At 41.1% G+C, this 23,168-nt stretch overlaps 1 protein-coding gene across 1 annotated transcript in view; it reads left to right on the top strand.

Moving 5' to 3' along the window:
* SPOCK1 (SPARC (osteonectin), cwcv and kazal like domains proteoglycan 1) overlaps positions 1-23,168 on the top strand; it is a 366,435-nt gene that overhangs the window by 330,982 nt on the left and 12,285 nt on the right. The window contains exon 7 of the mRNA XM_031506078.3: positions 17,336-17,452. Coding sequence (XP_031361938.2) covers positions 17,336-17,452 — 117 coding nt within the window. The remainder of the gene's footprint in view (positions 1-17,335; positions 17,453-23,168) is intronic.

Raw genomic sequence — 23,168 nt, forward strand, 5'->3', positions numbered from 1 at the left:
ATTGCAGCTGCCTTTGTTGTGTCTAAGAGGAAAGAAACTACTGAGAGGAGATCCCCTGTGACAGCAGGGACTGGGAGAGCTGTCCCTGTGTCCTGGTAAATACAGCAGAGCTGTTTCCTCACAGGGGGAAAGGCCTCAACATCAGTACTTTAATGGTTTCAACATCATTTTCCCCACTTTGAAAATAAACCCATGGAGAGGAATTATCTGAATTAAGAACTATTTTCCTCTATTGCATTTAAATATACATGAGGTGTTTGCTGAACTGCCTTTCACACCTTTGAATCCATAAATCAGCTCAGGCAGAGAAGTGGAATTGGATGGTGATTCCCATCTGGTTTGGGACAAAATTGAGAGATGGGCTGAAAAGAGAGGCCTGGGGGAAGACTTGGCAGTTCCCTGGCCTGACACCAGTCCTGCAGAAGCAGGAAAGTCCCCATGGCTCCTCCTTGGAAATTTAGTTTTGTGGGAAGGCAGTTTGGCAAGACTGGCACATGTGATTTCAGAGAGTTCTGTGGGCTCAAAGCCACTGGGGACATAGGAAACAAATCTGACTTTGTTAGCAAAGCAGACTTTGTTAGCTCTGTTATTTAGAGTACTATTTATTTAATTTTTTATATATAATCATTAACCAATGGTGGTACTTTGTCTTTCCATTGAAGAGCAGAAACAGCTGAACAATTTAGTAAAAAAAAGTAATTTCAAGTAGTTCTTAGGGAGATTAAATCAGTGATTTTGATTTGAAATGCATCTGTAAGGGACTAGAGAGAAGACAATTTGAAAAAGAGATCTCAGTCGATGTGTTGTCAGCCACCATTCGTGCTCCTTGGCATCTTTTGTAGCATCTCCAAAGTTTGACAGCAGAAATGGTGCAGTTCAGTCCTACAGTACTTTTCAAAGTACAGATGGGCCAAGCACAGATGGCTGAATTGCATCCTGTGCAGCCTCTCGCTTAAACAAATATAGAATAATTTCCCTGACACTGCTGGGGTGTTTTTCAGATTTACATTGAACTAAATCATGCCATGAATTTTTGATTTTCTCTTTATCATCATCCATCCCAATTAGTGGGTTTTCTTTCTGACACAATGCCAAATTGTTATATTCATCTTCATATCCTTTGCAAGATACATTTTATGCATCTGGAAGGGGTTATACAGTTCTGTATTTTATAGACACCTTCCTTTTAACAATTTTCTTGCTTAGCTAATAAAGCAGTCAGATATTTGATATGCCCATTTCATGTAAAAAAGAATAAAAATATGGTTTCTAAGCAAAAAGTTTACAACCTACATAAAGCAAAGGGAAGGAACAACACCAACACTGCTAATTAAAAATGTGCCAGCACAAGTCAGCAGTATGTGCAGTCTTACAGTCAGTACCTCAGACAAGAATTGTCATGTATTTGTCTGGGTTTTTTGTAGGCATGATGTTAAAGTTGAGTTTCAGAAGTCTCTGAACACGACTTTGCAGGTGTTTACAGAGAGTTTCTGACAGGTATGACAAGAAAAACTGAAGATGCTTGTTTCAAAATCTAGTGACTGGGTAATAAAGGCTGTCATCGTTAACAGAGAGAAGTCAGCGATGGCTCAGTGAGGTGTGATCAGAAGTGAAATGTAAATGGTCTCAAAACTGAGACTCAGAGCTCGTGTGCTCTGTGTGGGGACTGGGAGAGCAGTGGCAAAATGCAGGGAGCAGAGGTGGCGTGGTCAGCATGAGGAGCTGGGCTGTGCTATCTTTGCAGAATTGTCTTTGCAGAAGCGTTTTGGAAGGATGTGAAGAGAAGCTGGTGGGACTCAGCAAGGCCAGAGGAAAGGGCATGAGAATAGGCAGGAGGAGAACTGACAAAATCTACTTAGCTGTGAGAACAGATTGGAAATGATGGTTTAAAGTATAATTTACTGACTTTGCACAACATTTAGGCAGAGATGAGCTTGAGAAAGGCTACAGCCCCACTAAAAGCATACAGAAAAAGGGTGGGGGAAAATGTGCAGTGAAGAACAGTAGAGAGGAGCAATGAGGAGCTCAGTTCTGCCTGTGGGGAACATAAGCTGACCAGTTGACATTTTTAAGATGTATGAAATTTAGACAGAAATTTCAGTTTGATGGGAAGAAAATCCATCCATCTTTCACGTGTGTGTCTTGGAAACTGAACTGAGTTTGTGTTTGTGGAGGACAAGAGGAGGGTGGGGACAGAGGACATCTCCCAGGTTGCTGCAGAGAGCAGGAATGGGACCTGCAAGAAGACAGGCAGAAAAATATAGGAGCAGAAACCTGGAAGACCAAGATTCTTGAGGAAACTGCACTGAAGGTAGCTGAGAGTTGGAGAAATAGAAGAAGAGGGGTTGGCATCAGTGCCAACCTCCATTTGAAACATGAGTCTGTGTGTACTGCTGTGCAGAAAGTGCATGCTGAGCTGGGAAGGAAATCCTGGTGGTGCTTTGGAACAGGACCCAAGGCACCCAAGGGAGTTGAGCGAGTTCCCAGACAATGGGGATGTCACTGGGATTTATGGTAGAACTGTAGTAAGTAAAGGAGAATGATTGCAACATTCTTAAGGTGAGAAGTCACAGCTATTCCTGTGCTAGAGGGCTTTTATTCAACAGTTTTACAAACGTATTCTAGTGGCAGGGACAATGCCATAGCTGTAGCATTTGCCCAGACAACACCAGTGTAACAAAAGATACATTTTTTTTTTAATTTAGTAAAACGTACCAAGTTGTTTGAAAGTAAACTGATGGTTAGAGCAAGAGGAGAGAAAAGTGGGTGTCATTTTCATTTTCTAAACAAGAATAATGATCTTTAGAATTCAACACAGCAGCTATTGAATTTTTCATTCTGAGATAACATAAAAGATATGGATATACAACAAACACAATTCCTACAAGAGCAACTAGGTGAAAAAGGCTCAGTGAGATGGGGATAACTGAATTTTCTCTGACAGAAAAATGACTGGCAGATCAATAGCCAAAAAAGCCAGCTGTTGAGAAATCTGTGAATATTCAGCTACAGTTCTATTGCAGATCACAGTTCATTTCTGTGAGTCCTTCCACCCCTTACAGGAGCTAAAGAATGACTTTATTAATCTTTGTTGACCTATTGACCTCTACATTTATGTCCAAGAATACAGATTTACTTTTGAAAATCTCCAGTTACTGTGCATGCATATATATTCCATCATGCTGTATATACAGTGTAACATATGGAGGATTGATATGAATCCTTTTCCTTTTAAAAGTGCCTAGAGAGGGTACTGAAAGGGGAAAACAATCAGTTCTTGTTTGAAAGCAGTCAGCTCGGGAGCTGAGCAGCCAATTTGTAAGCTGTGAGACACTGTCAGATGTAAGGTTTCCCTCCATGACCCTGCCAGACCTCCTCTGCTCCCCACTCTCCTCGTGCCCTGATGTCAGGTCATATTCCACATCTCTCACCTAAAGGCAATACAAAAAAAAAAAGGTCTTTTGTTGGGCTTTTGCTGGCTGGCTCAGAGGTTGGTACAGGCTACCCCAGCACTGAACTTCCTCCCCACTAAGCACTTAATTGCCACAAGTTGTGTTCCTGCACACCCAGAGCTGTGTCCTGTCACCTCCACCTCTGTGGGATCTTCAAGAAATCCTTTAGACTGATGTTTTGTGCTGCTCCCTTGTGCCTGCTGGCTGTAAAACCACCAGTGCCTGAGCTCCTGCCTCCTGGATTTCTCCCTCACCATTCCTCTGACACAGGAAAATATATGGACTTGTTTTCATGAAATGTGGGTGCTTGAGATTTTTTTTAATTACAGCTGAATTCTGTTACACAGTGAAAAGGCCTTGTAGGCTGAGTTAACATTTTCACTTTATAATTTTGACAGTGCAATATAGTACAATTGAATTAATCAGTTTTTCCTGAGTTTCTGTTACAGAGATTTTGAGGGTCTCAGTTAAATCATCCTATTTGGAGACCGATTACTAGGGATGGAATGTATCATTCTGGTTTTAAATTTTCTTTCTGGGAACAGATTTTAATCTTTTCCTTCATTTTTTTCTATGGAGTCCTGTGGATGTATTCAACTCTGTTTTCAAAATATTTCCTATTTTTGTCTGTTTAATGAAGCATGTCCGACAATCCTCACTTTTTGCACTTTAGAGATCTGGAGGAGTAATTTCTTTTCCTGCTATTTTTCAGAAAGAAGTATTAAGGATTTGCTTTACTTTTTTTTTTTTTTTTCCAAAAATCAGAGAGTCTTTCATGCATGAGAAGTTGTTTCCTATGCTTGTCTAGCACTGAGCATGATGGGTTACTTAAAGAAACCAACTTCTCAGCTCTGCAGAGCTGGGATTTAGAAGCCTGGCAAAGGGTCAGAGGGATGATCACTGATCCCTCTGAGGGACCAGGCTGGTGGGACAGGCTGTGCTCAGAGCTGCTTGCTCTCTAATGCAGCACAGCGATGTTTCATCGCTGCTTTCTAGGAGTTAAATGGTCCTTTTGCTGCCTTCCCCATGAGGATTCTGGCCGTGAGATCTGGAGCACACAGGGCATTGTTCTGCCAGCTCAGCCCCAGCTCCTCGATCCTCAGGAAGGAGCAAGATGTCAAAGGCGTTTCTGTGCCTGGGACCAGATGCTCTCTACCCAGGGTGTGTGCAGGTACTTTGAATCAGGAGCATGAGCACCTGACATTAGGGCCTGGACTCTTTTACCAGAGCTATTGAACTCGAATTTGGATGATTTAATGCCTGACCTGGGGACAGCAAAGTAGTTATCCTGCTGAAGGTCACATTCGATCACTCGAGTCATGATAAATATGAGAACGTAAGACAGCTCAGGGGAAATCTTCATTATTTTTATGAGACAGTCCAGGATCCCACCACTCTTGTGGAATATATAGGTAAAGGGGTGGTGCAGGGAATTGGTTCTTTTCCCCGTGTCTTCTTTAGTAGAAGATAAAAAGGATCTATGCACCGTATTAAGAAATCCAAAGTGTATTCAGCCTGGAGAACTGCAAACTCTGCTGTCTTTGGCACTGTGTGTGTAAAAGGGTCAAGAAGGAATGAGAAAAGGAAGGGAAGTCCCTGTCTGTGACACTGCCTAGACAAGTACTTTCCAGATTAGGTATCAAACTGTCAACTGCCATGCTCAGTTGTGGTCTGCTCCTTCATATTCAGTTTTGGTGGAACTTTCACATTTCTCTGAAGAACTGGTTATGTAACAGGACATTTGCTTTCTTATCTCTCTCTCCACAAACTATTGCTTTTCAATCAAACCAACAACAGCAAAGGTCAGAATTTATGCAATAACATTAGGTGAGAGTGCAAAGGGAGAGATGGAATAGAAGCTGGAAGCCAACCATAAGCCATGGGCAGCTCTCTTCTTTCTTCTTGCAATGTGTCACTGATCCATGAAGGAGCATCAGCGTCCTCTGTGTGTGCCACCTCTGTACCCACTGCTGGGAATGTGTACTGTTGCTCTTAGTAGCAACATTCCATTCTTTTCTATCTCACAGTTGTCAATAAATCATCTGTTAAATGAATCAGGCCTTGTGAACTTGTACTGGCAAGATTGATTTTTGCATGATGTTTCTTTAGGAAATGAATTAAATCTTAGAAAGAAAAATGTGTGCACAGTGGCAGAGCATGCTTTCACAGGGAGAGTATTTATGATGAATAGAAGGAAAATAGAGTACACATGCTTCAAAGAGCACAATCTTGTAATGATGCTCAGTACTAATATGATCTGAAGTAAAGATGGTAACATCAGAAGCTTTCAATGCAGAAAGATTACCATTTCCTTTGAAAGCATTATTTACTGCAAAATCCTGAGATACTTCTAGATATACATTGAGTTCTTGCATTGTGATTTACCTAAGTCCTATTTTTTTTTTCTTTTGGCTTTCCTCTGTATCCATCAAAATAATAGGCCTTTCAGCAGTGCTTTCTACAGATAGAGGGTATGAATGCAAGAGTGATTTTTTTTCTCTTTTACTGCCTGCCTTAACAACAGCTGAAGGAGGAAGATCCTCTTGCATTATTACTTGCATGGAGGCAGCTCTGTGAGTCTTGAGCAAGAGTGAATGTGTGTCCCTTCCATCTGCTGGTACACAGATACTTAAATCCAGTTTCATGTTGCTGTCAGGGAAGGCTTCAGAAAGAACAAAAAAATTCCCAATGACTTCTCCAAGTCTAACATTAGAAGTGCTTTTCTATGATCAGTCATAGCAAGTGTAGTAGGGAATTATTTTTAATCCTTGGCACTGAGACACACATAGAACAGCCTGTGGTAATTAGCTCACAATGAAATGATGAGACTTTGTTGCCTTTATGGAATGACTGCTTTTCCTGACAGGGACAGGGATAGCAAATGGTGCTGTCATCTGCAGATACTTCAGTGTCCAGGAAGTTGTGGCAAAATGGAGAGAGTACATTCCAGCTCTATAGTGAATTAAAAACAAAAATAATTTAAAGGTATGGAACAGTGAAATCTAAAAGGCATAAGCAACTTTTGGAGGAAGACTAAATAATACATTCTAAAATTCTTTCATTGTGTGACACCCAGAACTTTTCAGCTAGCCATGTAAATTCAGAACCTTGGAAAATCAGATGCAGGCCCATGGTCTAATTTGACTATGGTCTACATATACTCAAATCTGGGATTTGAACTGGATATTCTGATAAAAATATCTAGACAAAATACTGTTTTCACTGAAGGATGAATTCCTGTAGACAGCTCTGAGCAGTGTTAGAGAAACCAGCACAGCCTCAGAGTTCCCAGGTTGCCACTGGAGCTGCTGATGTTTGCCCAGGTGCAGCCTTGTCCTGCACTCCAAAGCTCAGTCCCAGCATGCCTGGCTGGACCTTTTACAAAACTTTCTGATTGCAAGCACTTTGAGAACATTGATCACAGCCACTTTGTGCATCACTCAGAGTAATTAAATAATTACTCTGAAGAGCACTTCTGTGGCCTGGCAGGGGATGGGGCTGGAGGAGCTGACCCAGATCTGCATTCAGACCCCTGCTGCTGCCCCCTCCCAGAACACTTCTCTTTTCTCACCCATTCTTTCAGCAGGTAGAATCCAGGAATTTAATCTTCTTCAGAATTAACAAATGTTAAATTATTCAGATTATTTTAAATGATTCACATTATTTTTATTTTGTCTTTGGCTTAAGCCATCAGCAAGTCAGCATCTAGGCCTGGGAAAGGGGAGGTCTCCTTTCCAGGCAGCCTTTTCTCCTATTCTTTGCCTTTTTTTGTTCTTAGAATTGCCTGTGCTTTGGGGAGATGATAATAATTGCATCTACACAAGCTTACAACTGCTCTACAATGCACCCTGTCAGCTTTTTCAGCCACAGTTGCAAATCTGTCATTTCACAAACAAATTCCTTTCACCCAAGCCATTTTTATATTTTTTGGAATTGCACAGCTTATGGTTTTCATAATGCCACAGAGTGGTTTTGATCTCACTTGCTGCTTTTCTATTATTTTGGATGTTAAATATTTTAATTGTGCAAATGCTTTTAAAATTTGGGACATTTTCAATAAACCATATCCTTGAATACACAAAACTCAAGCCCACCTCTAAAAGACTTTAAAAATACACAAATGTGCATCAAGAGCTGAGAAAATTCACATTTCCTAGATTGTTCTTTAAAATAATGCTTTAGTATGAGATTTTTGCAGCTACATTCCATACTTTTTGAAGTTATCGATTTCCACAGCTTCCAAGTGTCATGTGCTCATTAGTAAGCTCATCTTACATTTTTCTTTACTCTGTTAAATGAAGTTTTGTAGCTACATGAGGTAATACATGTTACAGTAGGCAAATAACAGACAGTGAGTATTTTGAGCCTTTTTTATCTACAGCCCTCTCTGACACTCAGCTCATTTTAGCTGTCCTCTTTTTAATCCTGGAGAAGTCTGTTTTCTGCTTTAGCAGCACTCCAGCTCTTCAGTACAGAAACAGAGGCTAAAATTATGTCAGTGACCACCTCAGCCTAAAGCACCAAAGTTTGTTAAAAACTGAGCCACTCCACCACTTGGCCAGGGTGGATTCAGGCAAGTTCCCAAGCGCAGGTTCTGTGAGGAGGAGATGCTTTTTCATTTCACCCCAGCTGGGGTCCTGTCCTTTGGGAGTTCCCCTGCTCACACCACACAACTGGTTTGTGTGCCCAGAAGCCAGAGCCCTGCTGTGCTGCACTTCCCTGTGCCTCCAGTGAGAAATGCCTTTGTTACTGGGATGCACTGGGATGAACACCCCAGACCAGTGTGTTTGCTCACACCCCGCTGTTAATGGCACTGCTCTGGTCTACAAATGGCTCCAATAAAATCCTAGTCAGGTCATAAATCCATGCAAATTTGGTTCCCAATATTCAGGACTATTGTATTTCCTTATGGTGATTTCTGCTGGGTTTGGTTGTTCCATGCTGCCCTGCGTGCTGGGTCACAGCGCTGCATTTCCTTCTGGTGTTTGTGCATTTCTGCCTTTGCAACGTGCACTAGTGCATGGGTAGTTCTGATTTCCTGTCAGGGGATCTTTACAATCCACAGGGGAGCTATGTTGTCTCATTTGCACTTTCTTATTGAATTTCAATCAGGTTTCCCAACAATTTGCTGGAGAAATTCCTGTGAGACACCTTCAAATGCTCCCAGCCACATGGTGTCCGATAACTCCTCATTTTCTCTTCTAGGGTTGTCTGTGTTTTCTCATTTAGGAATAATTCACCACATGACAACATTTTACATTAATGAAGCCCTGGTGGTATCAGATGTGATGACATTCTGTAGGGAACAGAGAAAATAAGCACAGGGATAGACTCAGTATAAAGTAAAAATCAGCTGATGTGCAAAAAAGTTAATGAGGGGGAAAACCAGCTTCTGCTGGCATATGCTGACTCACAAGTATCTCTCTCTCCATCCTGCTCAAGCACAGACAAATTATATTTATCTGTTGCTTTCAAGGGTCCCTCAGGAAGAGAATAGGGATAGTGACCTCCAGTAAAAATTAAGTGAATCTATTCAATTGTTTCCCCCTTTTTTTCTGTCTGATAGAGCTACAATTCCTGGAAGAAGGAGTCTTTCCAAAAAACTCCTGGGTCCCTCTGCAGGTTTTAGGCAGTATCCAATATCCCAGCAGAGATTCTGGGAAGAATTTGGGTTGGGTTTTTTTTTTGCTCTGAGAAAGCAGCTCAGTCCTGGTGCCTACTGTCACTCTGGAAATGCCCTGTGCTAGATGCACTCCTGCTTCTGTCTTTCTGTACAATATTCTGCAGTTTGTTTCTTCAGGTAGAGCAATGGTCATTACTCTGAGGGTGAAGAGCCCAACCATTACCCCAAAACAAGCATATCCAGCCTACACTAGCATTTGGATCTTGCTGCCCATAAAAAGAATAGCTTTTCACATTGAAGCAAGCAAAAAAAAAAAAAAAAAAAAAAAAAAAAAAAAAAAAATCAATGACTAACTGGGAACTCCTTCATTTTAGATTTGAACAAACTTAAAGAGATACTGTCAGAAGAGAATTGTGTAAAAGTAATTTTATCCTATGAACCACCTTTGTGTGTTTTAAAAGAATGGTATCAAATAACAATGAGTATTTCTTTTTACTGTGACACTACAAAAATTATCTGCTGCCATTGGGTTTTCTCTTAATTCAGTTTAGGTCTATCTGTGATTACACAAGGAACTGTAAAAACTGGAGGTCTCTTACAGCTCATTTCATATATAGTAGTATTTTCAACTTCTTTTTGAGAAGTGGTGTATATCTTACGCTTCAACATAGGCATTCTGAGAAATCACCCTAAAAGTGTTTTCACTTTTTTCCCCTATAGATAGTATTTTCATTTTTTATTCTTGGCTGTTGCTTTCCTACTCCAATTGGACATAAATAGATAAGCTCATTTCTCCTCAAATACTTTCAAATTACTAATTTCACTTCCTGAATTTTACTCTTTCCAGCTCAAGGCCATTTTCTTTATGAAAGGTAGCAGCTGCCCTCAAGTTATTTCCAGCTACTGTAACTCAGAACATTTTTACTGAAGATCAGAATCTAAAATTTCTCTTTGTTCAGAAGTGGAGCAAAACAACCTCCTGGATGTGAAGTTCAGCAAGTCGTCTCTAACATTTTCAGCTGTGGCCTTGGAAGGTCTGTGGGAAACAATTCCATTTAAAGCTCAAATATACCCACTATGGTAGCTTATACTCTTTGTCTAAAAACAACTGTCCCACAATTCCTTCATTTTAACCCCAGTGAGTTTTCTTTCCACTTTTAATTATTCTTCCAGCTTTGCTTATTTGTTATTCCCAATGCCTTGGAGTGCAATATCTGCTGAGCTGTCGGCAGCAAAGTCAAATATCTGTGAAAACCTCCCATGGGCTGTGAGCTGTGCGTTTACTTACAACACTGCTTTAATCTCAGAGCAGTGGTCAGTTTTTCTAAGAACTCAGCCCTCTTGCACAGATTGGCCAGTGCTGGCCAGGCCCAGCTAAAGCCACCTGGAGTCTGTTCTCAGGAATCTGCTGGGCACATCTGTCCACAGCAGAGTGTGGAACCAGAGAGGGAGGGAAGAAGGAAGGCAAGAAGGGAGATGATGCCTTAAAAAAAGCCTTTTTTTAATCCAGAGTGCTGCATGAACTGGTGGAAAAGTCCACTCAGTCAGACATTTTTATTTGCTCTCCTTTAGTTTTCAGTTGATGTAACTCTATGAGGGCATTGGAGTGAGCTGGCAAATGAATTTTGGGAGGCTAAGAACCATACAGGAGATAACATTTTAAATGGTACCTGACATGGCCAGAACGTCACAAGGGATGTTAACTCCCAAGAGTTATTATTTTATTATTTCCTGCTTGGCTCTGAAAGTCCCCTACCATCATTATAGTTTGGATGTATTTAAAATAAAACTCCAGGTTTCTTAATCACCTGGCAAAGATGCACTTTCCAGGGTTTCCACAATTAATGTGAGCACAAAAGGAAGTGGCAGTAAGTACTAGGAAAGCAGATGTACACTTTGCCTCCAGTGCTGAGGGAGCTTTGTGGCTCTCAATCTTGGTTCACACAGTTCTAGCTGAGCTTTGTGTTTTAAATGTGCCATTTTAAAGCAGCTTCAGATCAAAGCCTATTTCATCTTCCCAATAACTCAGCTGCTCCTGTAATCATCTCAAAGTCTGAGCTGCAGGGTCCTGGCATCTGCTGCTGTATATATAAGTAAGACAAAGCAAAACAAGTGACAGGAGGATCAGAGATGGTTATCAGCATAGGTGTCAACCCTGTGGAGGGATAACCAGTGAGTGCCAAAAATGCAGTGAGACAAATACAGCCAGGTAGAGCTTTGTCATGAAGTGGTGGTGATACAGGAGCAATTTTACAGGTGAGCTGTTCATGGATTGGACCAGCAAGGCACGTTTGGAATGCACTGCCTTTCCTTGTAGTAACAGCAAACAATCCATTCCTTTCTACTCCATAAAATTATTGGCATAATACTTCATGTTTTATTGTTATAAGGAGTTGCCTGAGGCCTCCATGAAAAGAGCAAATTAGAGCATTACTCCTTCCAACCATGAACAGTGAAATATTTGTGGAGGCCATTATCACCAGAGTTGCATCACCAAAATATCACATATAAAACACTTGGGAGTCATCTGCAAGTCACCCAGATGTGTGTATGGTTATATGCATCTGTGTGGAGTTGGATTGGAAGTGGAAGGTTAGCACAGCCCTGAATTTATCTTGGTGCTTACTTTCAAAGCAGCTCCTGCAGCAGCAGTGTTTAGAGCACCATTCTTCAGTTCTGGGAGCAGACCCACCCTTTTGGCCAAAAAGATGCTACAATTTTTTTAACAGCCTGTTTTAATAATCCACACATATGTGGACACAATTATATCAGGATGAAATAAGATGCTGGCTTACTTACAAGAAAATGTAATTATGTTTGTCAGAGAAAGCATGGTTAAAATTGCTGCATTTTCTTTTTACAAAGCATGCAAAAATCAAAGTTAATATAAAAATTAGTACTTAGGACAAAAGATCTCATGTCAACCTCCATGCTAAGGTACATTTATGTCAAACCTTCTTAAGAAGTGTTGCCACATTGTTTTTAAATATGTTTTACCGTATAATTTAGTTGAGTTAGTCTTCAAAAATACAAAAATTAGAATTCTTTCCCTTCTGAATTGCTGAAATAATGCCTGTCCTACTTCTAAGTGGAGGAATATATCACTATTGGGCAATGTCATTTAGATTTGTGCTATATCATGTTTTAATCAAAACTAAATGGACTTGTCCTCCAGGCTCACAGGACAAATGAGTGAACAGTTTGTTCTGGTTTCTGCTTGGGAGCCAGGAGCAGGCAGGGCTGGACTCCAGTAATACATCCACTGCCTCTTGTTGCTCAGGGAAGAAAAAAACATCTAAATCCATGGGCTCTCTTGCAAAAGTTTCTGTTTCTTATTTATGTTTTGTGGCTGGTCACCTCGACCACAACCCATTGATTCTGCTCCATGCAGCACATTTGCATCCTTAAGCAGGTGATTAAAAAGTAGTGGCATGTCCCTAAGCTGAAGATTTAATTTGCATGGGAAGAACACTAACCTCACTAAACTAACTAAATACGCATTTTTTAAAGCTCCAATTTGTTTTCCCCTTTTTGTTATTTCCCTGCATTTGCAGTTTCTTTCCTTCTACACTACAGAAATAGTGGAAGCTGTTCCACCTCTCAGGGGTGCAACCCTTTGGCATTCAGAGCTCCTCAATATCTGCCTAAGAGACTAGTTAGTATTATATAACAGTAATATGAACCCAAAGAATCTCTCCACAAGTAGCTGGTAGGAATGTAGTACTACTTGTAAGAATTATTATTAGAATAAGAACAGCAGGAGTGAGAAGGCAACAGACAGATGCCAGAGAGATGCCAGGAAAGTCAAATGACACAAAACCTTTTGTACACATTCTGTGAATCTGGTTGCATACTTCACTTGTTGGGAGACAGTGCAACATACCACTGTAACTTGTTCCTGGTCAATATGGACTACTTCTTAGCCACAGTGCCAGAATATTCCAGCAGCAAGTGAGACACTAATATGCTGCAGCAATGTGTTTCCTAAGTATTAAGTTTTGTTTAGAATTCACTGCAGTAGGAGTTGTGAGGTTTGGAGGATTTTATTTTGTTAGTGGATGGAGATTTTACAATATTGCTTTGCCAAGCTGGAGTAGAAATGGGATGTGATTCGGTATTGATTTAATCTTACACATCTACAGGTAAGTTCAGTTTTAATGTTGATTTCTATCACTAAGTACTATTGAAAGTCCCTATCTGAAAGAGGGAAATTAAATATTATACTGCTAATTTTCACCATCAATGTATATAGATTAGTATCTGTAGAGCTGCAAAAGTCCATAACAAAAGCAGGCCCATAAAAGCCTGAGCCTTTACAGCATGCTAATGGCTTTCCATTAGGTCAGATTAATGCTTTCTGCTTGGTGAAAATAGGTATTTAGCAACAGTGCTTTCAGTTTGTGAGGAATAAATAACTGCTGGACCAAGTGCTTCACCCTCGGGAATTAATCTGCACTTTAGGTGCTTGTTAATAAATCACTTCTGCCAGATAATTTGTCACATCAGCAGATGCAGATCTGAGGATGTTGTTGGGTGCAGCAGCTCTCTGTGTTCTCATTGCTGAGACTCAGAGAAGGGAGAGGTTCTGCCCCTGCTCGAGGGGGCAGGGGCTGTGCTCTGGGCTCAGGCTGGGCAGCTGGCTGTTCCCCAGCCTGGATCTCCATCCCTGCCTTTCCATCCCTGCTCTCCATCCCTGCTCTCCATCCCTGCCTTTCCATCCCTGCCCCTCCATCCCTGCTCTCCATCCCTGCCTGCAGCAGCTGCCATCCCAGGTGCTCTGGGGGAAGCCATGGGCTGTGAGCACATCATCAAAGCCATCAGCAGGGAAGGATCCAGGAATTCCTGTTACAGGAGGGGCTGATATCAGATGGCTGCTAAAGCAGAGCCTTTGTTGACACCGATGAAATAGCAAGGGTAAAGAACTCGGGTTGTTTTCTCTTTGAGAGGTGTAGGAAATGAATTGAAGCCAGGGTCTCTTATCTGGGGGAAGACACACACCAGTGAAAATGCCTATTTACATATGTTTGCACTTGGATCTGTTTCACAGCACCAGAGCTTGAAATGGTTGTTGACAGTTGACTGGACAGATTCCAGTTGTGAGAGAGGGGCTATGGAGAGTCTCCTCCCTTGGTGATTCTCTTCAGCCTGGATTTTTAAATCAGTGCTTCTAGTCATGTCAATATCCATATTGTCTGCAAGCCTGGTGTTCTCTCCTTATAAATCTTCAAATAGCAAGAGACCCATTATCACATCCATTCCTCCTACAGCCCTGCTCTTCTTATCTGGGGAATGTGACTTGAAACTTCTATTATTAGAGAAGAGGTGCATTTGCACTGCATTTTTCATGAAGAGGGTTCTTTAAAATGCTTTATAACTTCTATTAATGTAAATTTATATGTAAGGATCTCAGATGAGGGGCTCCTCCAAGCTAATTGTTTGATATATAACTAATGGGCCCTACCACCAGAAATAAAACATTGAGTGCTCTGGTTCCTGGATGCCAGAGCACTGATTTTGTTTGTATGAAACTCCTGCCCTCTGAATGTCAATCCACTGTGAAGTGTCCCAAATGTGCCCCAAACCAAATTCAGAATGATTATATGCCTCTGATAATGTTCAAATGAAATAAATAAAAATTGAATCAGTTCCATTGGGGAGAAAGGCAGGATATTTTTAACCAGGCATGGTAGCATTAAAATAAAATTTAATACAAGAAATGTAAAATAAAAGGATACTTCCTCTATTTTAATGTGCGGGAAAAAGTAAGATTGAGGGCATTAAATACTTGAAAAGGAATTTAACTGAATTTTGCATTAAATTTTTGAAGTCTTGTCCAGAAATTTATTATTCACTCCATATTAATAGCAAAGTTGGCTCCGGTTTGACTCACGAAACAGTATTTATTCTAGTGAAGAAAGACTGCAGTCCTATGAGAGAGCCTCAACATCATACTCACTGTGGAATCATCCTTAAGCAGCATACTTTAGAAATATCACAGTTACTCAAGAAAAACTATCCAGAATGCAGAAAACTCCAGTTCTGGGCTTGCTGTCAATCATGCCTCAGATCAAATTCCAAAGGAAATCTGCAGAGTTTGTGGTCAGCAAATACAAAAGCAATAAATTCACCCAGGGTTCACTCTCAAACACTGCCCTCAAAAAAAGCTGTTTCTCAACATGGCTGAAGCTACAGACATGGAAAGACTTTAACAGCTTCATTACAAATGGCATTTTACAGACCCTGACATGTTTGATTGGCTCAATTATAGAGACAAGTTGTTTCCAGTCTGATTTACCATTAATTACTTCTGTTTACCATTAATTAATTACTTCTGTCCCACCTATGCTGTGCATTCAATCCTGGTTTGTATTGCAATTTATAAGGCTGGATTGCTATTTCCCCAGTCCATGCAGCTCACACCAAATGCCACTTTGTGAGATTTATTTTAGAGACTTCATTTGGCCCTGGGCAGGGCATCCTGCGGGGTGCTGAGGCTGGGGGACAGGGTGTGTGTGCTCCTTGTTCCTGCCCTCCATACAGAGTGAGTTTGGGAGCAAATCCAGTGTCCCTCAAAGCATTTGGCTCAATTTGAGTTGCTGTGGTGTCTGGAGTTGGTTTTGTGTTTGGAAGTACACAAATCTGAATCAGAGAAATGGCTCTGGAAGGTATTTTCCTCATTATTCTTTCTTTTTCCTGGGCTTTGACTGTCTGTGAAGCTCAGTGTACCTGTCCAGAAGGCACAAGAATGGATGTTTGTAGTCCAGAGTTCCAGCCTTGGCCTCCTAAAGGTGACATGTGCCACCATGATTATTTAATAACTAGCAGGTTTGCACAATAAAACTGTATGACTCATTTCTTGGACAAATGAATCCTCTTTTTTTCACCCAACATGGAAAGATAAGATAATTTACCATGAGTAACATGTAATATTAATTCAAATGGGAAAATAAAGTGGTAGCTTTTTCAGCAAGGTAGGCCACTTTACAATTAGTAATGTGTTGTCTTCCATTTATTTTACATTGATGGGATTTTTTTTTTTGTTTAACACCTGATTTTTTCTAACCTGGACTCAGCTTTAGAGGGATATTGATCTTTATATCTTTATCCTTCATAGGAAAATTTATCAAACTCTCTCAGTGTTACAGAAAAAAAATGGGATAACCTTTCTTTTTCTCCCCCCTGAAATTTAGAAAATACTATAATTTCTATTTTTAGCTTCAAAGTATTTCTGTCCCAAACTAAAGAATGAGAACAAACAAATCCTGAGAACAGCTGTGACATATCAGCAAGTTCCTTGTCATAGGAACAGTGAGTTAAACTTGGGAAAGCTGTGGGACTCAATTGTTCCTCAATAAGGTGGAAGGAAGGATATTAAAATGTGCAGTGAGATGGAGAAGACTTATTGTGACTGTGAAGGATGTCTGCCTCTATGGCATAAAGTCTTGCTCTGTATTTCAAGAAGTGTCATTTAAAATGTAGAGTGAGTGCACAGTAGGAATAATAAAATTGCCTGAGCGTGTGAATTTTAAGCACAAAACATGATACAGAAATAAGAGTATTTTTTTTTTAATAGAAACCCGCGGCTAATGCAGGTTTCTTCCCTAAAAATATTTGCTTCAGCTGAACATTAATCTCTTGAAATAAATTTCTGGGAAAATTAGATACTTCTCAGTAAAATTTATAAGAAAATAAATGTTTTACCTAGATAACAAAATGGAATTGACAGCCTTCAGAGGTGGTAAAGTCTCACTTGCAGTAGAAGTAGAGCAACAAAACATTTTTTTCTGTATATAAATAAGTATATATATTTTTCTATTACCGTGATAATAGCCTTATACAAAGCTAAATGTGGTTATAAATTATCCCTAGCATCTTTTTTGAGTAGCATGTCTAGGCAAGGATGTTCCTCCTCCCCATCTGTTTGACTGATATTTTTCTCTGAAATCCTAAAAGGTGAAAACATTTAAGTTAAATAGTCACATAGCTCTAATTGCCAACTGGCAGGGAGCTCTGCGTGCCACTTCTTCCATCACCAATCATCTCAGCTTCCAAGGAAGTACTTGAGTACAACTTAAAATTCATAATGACTTACATTTTTCTTTTTATCTTGCATCCTGTTCCCTGACCTTCTCTTTTTTTCCTTCAGAGCTCTTAACGAGGAGAGCTTTACAACCATAAACACAATTTTTCTAATGGCCTCTCCGGGGAGAGGCTTTTCCCTGGTGCTCCTGCCTGACTCTGCTGCTTTGTTCTCTGCCAGCTTGCACAGACAAGGAGCTGAGGAGCCTGGCCTCGAGGCTGAAGGACTGGTTCGGAGCCCTCCACGAGGATGCCAATCGTGTCATCAAACCCACGAGCTCGGAGACACCACAAGGCAGTAAGAAACCCTTTCCCCTCGAGCACTGGCTGTTGTAGGAGCTTCCCAGCCTGAGAGAATTGAATGAGCACTGCTGGTGCTGGTGGTGCTGCAACAACCTGTCAGTGAATAAGCAGGTACCCAAGACCTGATGCTGCAAATAAATGCTCTTTTCTGAAGGAGCTGCAGTCCTCCTGTCCTCTCTCTCTGGCCCAAACTGGCAGCCAGAGACAGAGGGACCTTCACAAGTTAATCAGGCAAATTAGTGTCTGGAGGCCATGGAGATCACCTCTGCATGAGCAACTGAAACTGCTCAGGGAGTTCTCTCAGGCGCTGGGGTTAATTATGATGGTGTAGTTTGTGTCTGTACAGTTAAATTCCATCACCCTCCAATTCAACGTGGCTGCATCCAAATAATTTCTTTGGGTTGGTCTCTGCTTAACCACCAGTTTTATGACCAGGCATTTTCTGACACAATGTCATTGGAATAAGATGAAAATATGGCATACGAGCATAGGGAACATTATGCCAATGTTGGAAAAAAACTCACTTAGATTTTACTTTAAAATTTCCTGCTAACAGTTTATGTACAGGAAAGAATAATTAAACTATCCACATCTGAGACATGGAGCTAGAAGAGTTAAATGGTCAAGAAGGCTGCAGCCCATTGTGTCCTAGGTATTTAATAACACCATCTTTGCCTCTTTTTATACATTTTTTTTTTTAAGAAAGGAAGAAGAGGAACAGTCTAGAGGACATTTACTCTCTGCGGGTTAAGCCAACATGACTGATTTTGATGTCATTTAGCCACCAGGGAGGGGAAAGATTCAAATAACAGCATAAAAAGAGGTCATGCTCATCAGAGAGCCAGTGTAAATTCACTTTCTGTAAGGATTCATTAATTCTTTTAAACAGTGTCCCAAAACACATGGGCCCTTGGGCTGCAAAGCAGGATGCACAATTTTTAGCTAGGTGTGTGTCTCACTGTCACTGCACTGATTCTCTGGGATGAGCTGTATAAAGCCAGGGTCCAAACCTGGAATTCGAAGGGTCCAGTCAGCTGCTGCTTTTATGGATCTCTTCACCTGGTGTCCCTGTAGAGTGACAGCACAGAGGCTGCAGGGGCACTGGGGCAGACCCAGCACATCAGGGTGGGCATTTTCTGCTGGTCCAGGTCTCTACAGCCTCTCTCTTGTGCTACATCTGAGCTGGGGTAGCAACAGATTGCCTCTTCCTAAAGACACAATATACCACAATATTGCTCAAAACTACAGTCAAACCCAGTGATTCCAGCACACATCTTAAAACTCTGTGCTGAAACAAGTCATGTTCTGTGTAAATGATCTTTCTTCACATGTCCCTTATTTTGCACAGTTTTTACTACAAAGTTAGTAGCTTTAAAACCGTATGTCCTACTTATTTCTGAAAGAGTGCTCCAAAAAAAGATATTCTCATGCAGAGGATCCGAGCCATGGTGAAAAAAGCAACTGGATGTGCAGCTAATCAAGGCTTCCAGATGTGAATTCATTTCAAACCCCATGACAGAAAGCCTTAGAGGCTTTAAACTTTATTTGAAGTCCTTTAGGCCCAGAATCACAGGAAATCTCATTTTATCAGATTGTCAAAAGGATGTTTTCATGCAGATAACTTGTGACATCCTCATGATGACCTTGCCAGAGGCCAAAACCTAAAGGTGTTGAGGTTTTTTTGGTTTTTGGGGGGTTTTTTTCCCTTAAGCAATTTCAGTGAGAAAAACATTTCTGGTAATTCTGCAGTGTTTGCTCTGATTCACAGAGGAACTGTTATCTCCTTTTCGTTTAGTTTGATTCCTGGCAGCTTTTATTTGAAAGGCTGCCCAATGATTTTAAACACTTGATCTCAACAATGTTCGTTTTTACACTGTTGACTTTGTTTGGCACATTTTCTTATTTTCTTCTATATCAATTTCAAAAAAAAAAAGAAACTTTATGAGTTTAGATGCCTAAGCCATTTTTAAATACCACAAAACTTGGGCTTGTTTTTCTTTTTGAGGTTTTGCAACAGTACTCATGAATTAATCTGCACATGCCAAATTCTGCAGTTCACATTCTCTCTGGTGACACTGAAAATACTCACACGGTGAGGACAGCAGTATTTGGCTCTCTCTAACTTCAAACATTTGTAAAAATGAACGACACCTTAAGCAGGGCTCAGAATTCAAAGCAAATCTCACATAGCCAAGCTGCAGAAAAGCATGTCTGTGAATCCTGGCAAACAGGAACACGCTCTCATGAACACAATGCCCTTCTTCATGGCTCAGCCTGTGGTGCCTCCTCACCACACACATCCCTTCCTTAAACTGAACTGGTTTGGCTGTGCCTGCAGGGTTTGAAAAGGCATGAACATCCTCAAATGATCCAGTTTGGATGTGCCCCCGTGGCAGTAAAAGGAGCAGATGGTGGGATGCCATGACTACGATGCCTCGATCACATCAGCTGTCCAGAGAAGGTCTTCCAGCAGAGATTTCTCTCTGCTACATTAATTTTTCAAGATGTTAGTGAGTGTAAATAAGCATTTTGAGCATATTATGTTCACCCCCAGGTGAGGGAAAAAAGTAACACTCTGTTTTATTTTCTTTGTAACTCTTGAAAGGAGAAGGATGAGGAAGATTATTGTGTTTAGATTTCAAACCTTCTTTCCCTGAGCTCTCTGTTCCCAGCAAAGCACAGTGGGCCGGGTACTTCGTCTTCTGAAGCCTTTGTGCAATTAAAATCTCCTCAGTAAATGATGTAAGAAACTCAGGGACATGCTTTGACATAGGGAAATAATAAAACTAATTAGGTAGCAAGATCAGATTCAAATTGCTCCTGAGCCTGTTGATCGTTCATAACATCCCCATGTTGTATCCAGATAGTCTCCTTGGTTGGAGTAGGTGTTGTTTTTCTTTTCCTAGAGGTCTATGCAATATAAAGGATTTTTTTTCTGGGGAACATTTCTTCTCCTCCTTCTTTTATTTTAAGTGATAGGGGAAATTAGGTTAATTACACCCCTGTTAATTTAATTGTAATATACTTTAATAATATAAAAATGTCTCATGTAAGTGTAACTCTTGAAGGGGGAAAATAATTCTTTCATGCCAGAAGGTGTGTTTATTTTTAATAAGGATTTTCACCTAAAGACTTTTTTAAATTTAATTTCATTTCAATTCTGAGGTGGAGCATTTAAGTGTTAATGGGATGATAGACTTTTACATGTAGGTCACCAGCTTGATTTCCTTCCAGCTCTGTAGTGAATGAAAGTTGTCAGGATGCTGAACAGCTGTCAGTTGAAAAGAGGAACAAGATGGTCTTAGTCCAGGTCCTTGTGAGCAGGTGTGCAAATGAGAGCAGCCAGCACCTCAGCTGACATTAATTGGCATCTGTGTTGGCAGCCTCTGCCAATGAGCCAGGAGGATGTGGAGCCTGCACCTCTCTCCTGCTTCTCACCGAAGGCACTGCAGCAGTGTGCTGATCAACAGAAAGATGCAGAAAAGTTCTCACTGAGGTTGCTTATTCTGGGTCTGTTGTGCTGGAAATCCAGCCTGTTAACCAAGCACTGAATTCTTTACAGAATTATAGCATATGGTTTATTTCATCCAGAAAATTGCATCATACTTACAGATAAGTATATCAAAAGATTCCAAAAAGAAGTTAATTGATTCAATATCACTTGGCCTCACCTGGCTGGTGGGAGCACAGTGACCTCCCAGTGAAGGTGAGCTCCAAAAGCCATTTTCCAAAAGCTGCCCTGGTTTTGCCAGGAGTCAGAACCTGTGTATTTGGCTTTCACTCCTGGTGCTGGGTGCTGGGACCATCCAAGATTGTTGGATTTGGGCTGCAGATGCAATTTATGGGCAATACCTTTTACCAGGAGACAATATGAAGTGGAGCTGCTATTGGCCTTCAATGACGTATTGAGGGACAGTTAAAGAATTAACTTTCCACCAATAATCACTATCTAGCTAAAGACCTTCTGTCACACCTGCCACTTCAATATTTCAGGACTTCTAGACCATATTGTCTGATAATGGAGCACTGTTTAGTAAACCAGCCTCTTGATAAATCTAATTTGGGACTCTGGTCACAACAGTGTAAGCTCCCTTGTTTATAAGAAATTATGATCAAAACCTCTTCAATTAATGTAATTGTCTTCTCGAGTGACCTTTCCCAGCTGTATCTCCATCAAGCCCTGGTGGTGTGTCACAGAGCAGCTTTGTGCTCACTGCAGCCACTACTGATGATTTGCTCAGACAGATCTGTGCTGCTGGTGGTGTATCCCCATGGCACATGCAGGTGGAAATTTCCCAACAGGGAGGACAACAACACTCAGAAATAATCTACAGGCACTGTCAGGGGCAAATTCATTCCAGGATCTCCTCCTCCTGCTTTGATCCCTGCCAGTTAAGAGATTACCTTTAGAGACCATCAGGGCTGAGCAACACGTACCATACTCAGCTGATGACACAGCTCACCTTAGAGCTGCTCATCTTTTGCAGCACTAAGTGCCACCACAGCATGTAAAGTCCATTGTCAGAGAGAGCATCTGTGCAGAAAAACAGCAGACATTGGAAACTAACTCTTTTTCTCCTGAAAACTGTTCAACTGGGATAGCTGGAGCTGATCCCAGCTCCATCCTGTAGTTGAATGATCCACTCCTGCCTGTTTGACTACTTTTAACCTGCCCTGGGTTGGGGAATCTGGCAGCAAACCACCTGCACAGGGCAGGACTGGGTGCCCTGCTCCTGTTGCTCTGTAAAGGCAAAGGTGAGTAATCTAAAGTCCTTTCATTTGACAAAAGATTGCACAGCGACCAAATCCTGCTTACCTTCTTCAGATGACTTAAATAATTGAAGTCAATATTTCTAATTGCTTCAGCAAGGCAAGCGGCTCCCCCCTACATCTATTCACACAGCCTTGTTCTTTTTTACTGTGCTCAACATGATTAGATAATGTTATGGGAGATAACAGCATAAAAATGTGATGAAATGTTCAGCGTGATTTCTCTCTTCCCTGCCTGAGCTGCCTCTAGCCCTGAGGAAATGGCATTACCTTCTTCCTTCCTTAGAGAAACATGTATTATGAATGACACAAACCTTCCCATTAGTTAACCCTTCTGATTGTCCCTCTGTGTCACTGACAACCTTCAGCCACAGCTGCATACAAAAACCACAGCTTCCAGCAAAAAGCCCTGCTCTCCTTTGGATTAATGCCTAAAATAGCAAGTAGGGTGCAGAGCTTGAACAAACTGTCAGCATGATTCCAGCAGCATCTCAGCTTTCACTTGAACAAAGCAGCATCCTGAAAGGAACACGTACAGCAGATAAAGCTAAGCTTAACCTCTTTCAGTGAAAGTTGCAGCTGAAGGAAAAAGCTCATCAGGCTTCTCTAGGTGGCCTGATGTGAGCACAGTGAGCAGTGCACAGGCAGGTTATTGCTCCCAGCTGGAGCAGTGTGAGCACCAGAGCCCCGGGGTGTCAGAGCCCTCTGTCCCTGCAAATCCCCAACCAATGGGTTCATGCTTGAGTCCTGGTTGAAACCAGTACCCTTGATATCAGATTTATTATCTCTGTATTGCAAATATACTTCATTGCATTGTAGATAACTTGGAATTTAGTCTAAGCATTGAAAAAATACCATCACAGTGTGGATTTGGAATGCTCCATGCCACTGTTTTTCTGGAGACTGCAGGGTACTGGAACGTGTATCTCATATACACAGTG

This window comes from Lonchura striata, chromosome 13 (assembly GCF_050655825.1).
Source record: "Lonchura striata isolate lonStrDom1 chromosome 13, ASM5065582v1, whole genome shotgun sequence".
NCBI classification, from domain to species: Eukaryota; Metazoa; Chordata; class Aves; order Passeriformes; family Estrildidae; genus Lonchura; species Lonchura striata.